The 6,547-nt window shown below is 48.0% G+C and overlaps 1 protein-coding gene across 6 annotated transcripts in view; it reads left to right on the plus strand.

The window, feature by feature from the left end:
* The window catches only part of ASB12 (ankyrin repeat and SOCS box containing 12), an 8,861-nt gene extending 2,678 nt beyond the window's left edge, over positions 1 to 6,183 (plus strand). For 5 of the 6 annotated variants that reach the window (XM_006136155.3, XM_006136153.4, XM_014580142.3 and 2 more), the window contains exons 2-3: positions 11 to 855; positions 5,962 to 6,183. In XM_006136155.3, the coding sequence (XP_006136217.1) occupies positions 66 to 855; positions 5,962 to 6,095 (924 nt within the window). In that variant the 5' untranslated portion in view covers positions 11 to 65 and the 3' untranslated portion in view covers positions 6,096 to 6,183. The remainder of the gene's footprint in view (positions 1 to 10; positions 856 to 5,961) is intronic. The other variant, XM_075940842.1, reaches the window with a different exon arrangement.
* Positions 6,184 to 6,547: the final 364 nt, after the last annotated feature.

Here is a 6,547-nt window from a genome sequence, read left to right on the forward strand (position 1 = left end):
TGTTCCATAGATCTCATGCTTTACACAGCTCATGATGAGCATTGTTCATAAGAGACAACCCAAAAATGAATCTAGTGGACATAACCAAAATCTTCTCCATGCTCCAGCCGAGAGAAGATGAAGATGATAATGGAGAAAGACAAGAGCTGAAGCAAGCAGTGTCCCAGGATGATTTTCAAACTCTTGATGAACTCTTGTGCCAAGACAGATACAAATCAGTTATTAACAGCAGAAGTGGTTGGGGTGTACCCGGGACCCCATTGCGCCTAGCAGCTTCTAAGGGCCATCTGAGAAGTTTGGAAGTTCTCTTGGCCCATGGAGCAGAAGTGGACAGCCTAGACGTGAAGGCGCAAACTCCACTATTCACCGCTGTTAGTAATGGCCATCTGGATTGCGTTAAAGCACTATTGGAGGCAGGGGCTAGTCCTTCTGGCAGCATCTACAATAACTGTTCTCCGCTGCTCACGGCCGCTAGAGATGGAGATGTCAGCATTCTGCAAGAACTCTTAGACTATGGGGCAGAAGTCAATGTTAAAGCAAGAGTCCCAGAGTGGGCTGCCAATTCTGCAGCCTGTTCAGGCCCTTTGTATCTCTCAGCTGTCTACGGACACTTGGAGTCTTTTAAAATGCTGCTGCTTTATGGAGCGGATCCCAATTACAACTGCACTGATAAGAAAATGATCTCACGAATCAAGCAGCCCAAGACTGTGCTTGAAATCTGCCTACGACATGGTTGTGGGAGTGAATTCATAAAACTACTCATTGATTTTGGAGCCAATGTGTACTTACCAAACATCGCAGGAGATAAGATCTCGCCAAATAGTGAGGCATTGGCGCTGCTGATCAGAGAAAGAGGTAACTTGTATTCTCTGTCATAGAGTTGGAAACTCGCACCAGCCTTATGGCTTTGATAGTGCAGCACGTGGATAGTAGGCTGATTTCCAAAAAAGCAACTTGAAATCAGTTTGAATAAGGACTTTTTGCTAGTCTGCATCCCCTTGGCATTTAGTTGGGCACAGAATTTTTTCTATGTTCTGCCCTAGCCTTTTGGGTGGTGTGGCTGGCTGCTATTAATTGCTACTTTTTGCCTCAGAAGTGGTTAAAAAATGAACTGATGCCAAATCTATTATCTGCTGATTAGTCGGTCAGGTGAAATCAGGGGTGAATGCAGGCCCACTGATGGGGGCATAAAGAGAGCTACTGCCCTGGGGCCCAGTGATACGAAAGGGCCTGGTGCCCCAGGCCCTTTAAATCAATGCCGGAGGGCCACACAGCACAGTCAGGCAGCGCTGAGAGTTGCCTGGGGGAGGCACAGAGCTCTCTGGGTGGTGCTGAGGGCTGCCTACTCCCAGCTCCATCCCTTCTGCCTGAGGCTCTGCCTCTATCCCACCTTGCCCAGGGGCCTAGTGAGACCATTGGCCCTGCTGGGTGAGAGTAAAATTATTTTCTTCCTGGTATAGGAAGGGCACACCAGCTGGGTGGGGGGGAGGCACGTGACCTTAGCTATGTGACCGTAGTGTGGGAGGCACCCCAGTCTGAAGCCCCCATGCTCTTCCTTGCCCCATCCCACATTACGGGGGAGGAAAGAGGGCTAGAGGCAGTACAACAGTGGGAATGCTGCCAGTAGTTCTGCTTTTCCCCGCTCTGCCCCTGAAAGTGGGGAATGGAGCAGAAACCACAGCCCTGCCCTTCTACAGATGTGCCTCTCCTCCAGCTGGAACATCAGCAGCCCTGCTGGAGGATAGGGTGGGAGGTGAGGTGAGGAGTGTTAGAGGCTCTGCTCCTTTCCTGCTGAGGCAGTGAGGAAAGTAGCAGAACTCCGGCAGCTCTTCCGGCTGCTGTTCCACTCCCAGCCTCACCTCCCCAGGCCTGTTCTCCTCTGGAGCTGCTGCTGTACAGTTGAGGGTGATACAGTGTCTTTTTGATACGCACTGCCCGCTATAAATAGCTGGTACAGCATATCAGATCTAGCCACTTCCTTGTTGGTATGGCCTACCAAGTCGTACCAGCTTGCTTTCCCCTCTGGATATAACACACAACAATGTTGCTTGTTTTTCACAAGAGCTTCTAAGATGTGCTGGAACACTTTAGAGAGGAAGTCATTGGGGACATAGCTGGGATCACGTGGGACTCCACCTCACCATCACAAGTTTTAACATAAGAGCCAGTGAGATTGTAGTACTTTCCCACAAGATTCCTCTCCATTGAAGGCTATTTAACTCCATTCCTTTCTTCTCCCACCACCAAATCTTCAGAGGGTGGATCGAACCTAGGAGGAAGGTTACTTTCCCCTCCATGGATTTAGCTTGGTCTTAAAATATCCACTGCCACAGCCTAACTGAGCTGACTACAGAAAGTATTGTTGCAGCAAGGAGTAAGGGTGAATCTTGAGGGAAGAAAATAGGATGAAAGTCAGTATGATCAGGAGTCTCCTTTCTCCCGCCTCCCCCTCCAGTTATTGGCAGGTGCCAAAGTGGGGAACAGGTACAGTGATCTCAGCAGTTTGGTACAGATATTGGATCAGTTAATACAGAGGTGGGCAATAAAACGGGTTAGGCCCTGGTAGGTTGCCACCTCTTTATTTACCTGCACCTCTACCGGTACTAGCGAGAGCAGCTGTTGGTGGCTGCAAATCACTGTTCCTAGCCAATGGGAGCTGTGGGAAGCAGTGCAGACTGAAAAGCCACTTCCTGCAAATCCCATTGGCCATGAACAGTGATCCGCAATCAATGGGAGCATCACAGGTAAATAGAGGAACCCCCAAGGACTCACCCTGATGAACTGCATCTGGCCCACAGCCCAGTTATTGCCCACTTCTGAGTCAGTATCTTGTGGGGGAGAGAGATGGTGAATGCAGCAAGAGGAGTAGAAATATGAATTGGGACAATTAGTATTTTGGTCTTCCAGAATCTGAAAGAGAAGGTGGAAGGAGAGGGACAAAAGAGCGGGGTTGGGGCAGAAGATGGACAGACACAAAAAAAGAGGAAGTGAGATGTTTTCCTCAAAGTGCTTTTGAACAGAATTTACCACTGGTGCAGCTCCACTATTGGTAGCAAGCATGGGAGTACTCGTGTAGACAGGCTCTGGTATTTTTACCAACCTACCATTCCCTCAGTAAAGTTAAGTGACACCAGTGCTAATCCTGGTGGCTGGGTTCTCCCAATGCTGTTTTTGTCCGGCAGAGCTGTGTAACCGTGGGTGGGCTAGACTTCACTGCCCTTCTCCAGTGTCTAAAGAAACCCCCACTTCCGCAGCAGTACTGGAGACCCTGAGTTTAGTCTGCAAGGAATTTAAGCAAGGATTGCCCCGTGTCAGCCTCCCTACATTCAAGTTCCAAAAGAAACTAAAATAATGAATTTAATTAAATAACTTTATACAATTTTATGAAGAAACAAATAATCTAATTCTTACAACAGAACACAGCTGTTTTATAACCCACAAATAATATCTATAATTACAATAAACATAAGTAAAGAGAAAACTAAAAGTGAAATTTGAACAGTTCAGTCCACACAAACACAGTAAGAAAAGACTGAGAGGTCCCAAGAACTTAGATTTGGTTCACCAACGTCTCAGTTTGTGCCTCTGATATCAAATCTGCACCGTATGCTGAGTCTAAAGTCTCTCTCCACTTGCTTGTAGGGAATCCTCAGTTGGAATCCAGGCAGACTCTTCCTCTGCTATGGTCACTGCTAGGCAGCCAGCTCACTGATTAACTAGTCAGTTAGCTCTCAAGTGAACAGAGGTAAAGAAACCTTGCTGCAAAGTGCTCCAGAGTGAGGAACAGCAGCCAGTTCTCTGCTCCTGGCTTAGCTTCCTCCAGCCCACACAGGCCTTACAAAAGCACCTGCCCTGCTTGCTTGCTCGCTCATGAAGTCTGACCCCAAACTACTGGATTCAACTCCAGGAGCTTGTAACCGCCACTGGGCGCATTTGAACCTGGAACCTCTGAGCTAAAAGCCAGCTGGCTCGCAGCCCCTCCTGTAGAGGTCTCTTGTTCTTAACTGTTGCTGTGGTCTAGGTGCCACTTGCATTGCTCAGTAACCACACTTAGAGTGTGGGTTACAACTGCACTTGTACTAGAGGGAGGCTGCCCTAAAATTGTCAGTACAGGTGAAACCCTGCATTGCAAAGCTCATCATTTAACATGTTGAGTAGCCCTGCCACAGCAAGGAGTTTGTCCCATGCCCCTGCCACCGAGGAATAAACTGAAAGGAGAAAAGCTGCAACAAGAAGATGGTTTCCAGAACAAGCTGCCTGCTGTCTACATAGTGACATGGAGGTTCCGTGCCTTAATGCCAGGCAGAGGCCCCAATGAGCATGTGACCGTGTGGCCGGGAAGGCATGAAGGGGACAGATTAAAGAATGAAGCCAAAGGCTGTATCCCAGCAGCATTGAATATTACCCATGTAGAGGAAAATGCCATTGTCACGGATGCTTGCAGATTGCTCTAGTTCAGGGCTTCCCAAACTTTTTGACACGGGGACCAGTAAATCCATTCACGAACTTTTGGAGGATCAGTAACGGTCATTTACATATTTGAATATTCATTAATCGAATGATGAATATTCAAATAAGTTGTTTCTGGTCCTCCTGAAACCCCCAGTGCCAATTTTAGCAAAGCTTTTGATATGGTCACCCACAATATTCTTGCCAGCAAGTTAAGGAATCTGGATTGGATAAATGGACTGTAAGACAGACAGAAAGCTGGTTAGACCAGGGTTTCCCAAATTTTTACTTTAGTTGGAACCCTTTTTTTTCAGAACTGTTTTTTGCAGCCTAAAAATATAAACACATAAAAACCAAACTGAGAAAATACCAAACATATAACATGTCTGGTATTTTCTCATTAGGTAAGTTTTATTATTATTAGATGTATCAGTTTGTAGTTTCGAACTGCCTGGCTGGTAAATGTGCTCAGGCTGCATGAGTGTGTCTGCCAGCCAGACAGTTCGCAACTACTCGAAGGGGTGTGTGTGGGGGGGGGGGAGGGACAATAGAATCCCCGGGCTGGACTAACTTGTGCTTTGTCAGGGGAGGGGAAGGGGGGCAGCGTCCCGAGACCTGTATATGGCCAGGTCAGTCTCGCTCCCCGCCGGCCGATTCACTCCACCTCCCCGCTCCTCCCGCTGCACCCCTGGCCAGCCCTACTTCCCCCACCCGCCTCCTGGACAGCCAGTTCTCCCCCCACTTCTCCTCCCAATCTCCCTTGGCCAGCCCCGCTGCCCGCATCCAGCCCTGCTTCCGGGGCCCGCTTCTCCCCCCCCCCCATCTTCCCCAGCCAGCTCCCTACCCCCAACCTTGTGCCCCCCGACAGCCCTGCTTCCACCAGCCCCCTAATCTCCCCGGCCTGCCCTGATTCCCCCATCCAGTGCTGTTTCCAGTGGCCAGCTCTCCCCTCATCCTCCCTCCGCCACCCTCCTCTAGCTAGGACTCTGCTGGGAGCCGGAACATCCGGCTGCAGATTCTGCCCAGGCCGGCCAAGGACTTGGGGGACCTGGCGCCACACGGGCACTCCGGGAGCGCAGAACACCCTAGCAACCATGCTAAGGCCTAGTAGTTTTTTCCTGTGGCCTGGTACCAGACCGCGGCCCGTAGTTTGGGAAACGCTGCTCTAGTTATTAAAATTCACAACGCGGAGCCAGGCAATTTGCATTGTGTAACATGAACCATGCAAGCCCATCTTCTTTCAGGAGTGACACTGTGAAACAGTAATATCCTCAGTGATGTGCCCATTGATATGGCTGCCAGGTGGCACTACAATGCTGTTCATTCATTCAATATGTTGCAGTTGCCAGACACTGGTGAAAAGCCCCAAGCAGCATGTATATTACAGTTCACGAGGAGTGTGTTGTGAGGGAGACTCATTCTGGGTGCTCGCTTTGCTTAAGGTAGAAAAGTTTTGAATGTCCTGAAAATTTACAATCTTTTCTTTTTTCCTCCTTCCCCCTTCTTATGTAGCTCATCCAAAATCCTTGATGTCTCAATCTAGGCTGGCTGTCAGGAGACTTCTGAAAATGACCCACAGTGCACAAGCCATAGATCAACTGGAGATCCCACCTGTGCTAGTGAACTACCTCAAGCATCATTCTTAAGGGAAGATCAGAGCAGCAATTTTGAAGATAAATGTAACGTGTTGACCACCTGGATAAAAAGCCATTGTGAAGTAGCAACTATGCAGTATGTGGTAGCCATGATTCAGTTATTACTGTGTGTGTGTTTGCTTAAATTACGTCTCCAAAAGGCAGCTTTGCTTTTATTAAAACAAACCAAAGAAAACTGGTAAAAGGTAATAAAGGTACACGAAGATGGAAAAGAATTTACCCCTAGCAGTGCACTGAAAGGATTGGAGAATGTTCTTAGAAAAACATCTAGTTTAAGTTTTTTATATGATTTTGGTTTTATACTCTCATAACCAAATCCTCTTTCATCTTATTAGTTAACTCAAATCCAAAAAAAGTCTGTATGGTTATGTCAGAAGCTGAAAGGGAAAGCTGGTTTTCCATCCTACTTTTATGGGGGAAAGAACAGGAGGTACAATAGGGTA

Source organism: Pelodiscus sinensis, chromosome 13, assembly GCF_049634645.1.
Source record: "Pelodiscus sinensis isolate JC-2024 chromosome 13, ASM4963464v1, whole genome shotgun sequence".
NCBI lineage: Eukaryota > Metazoa > Chordata > Testudines > Trionychidae > Pelodiscus > Pelodiscus sinensis.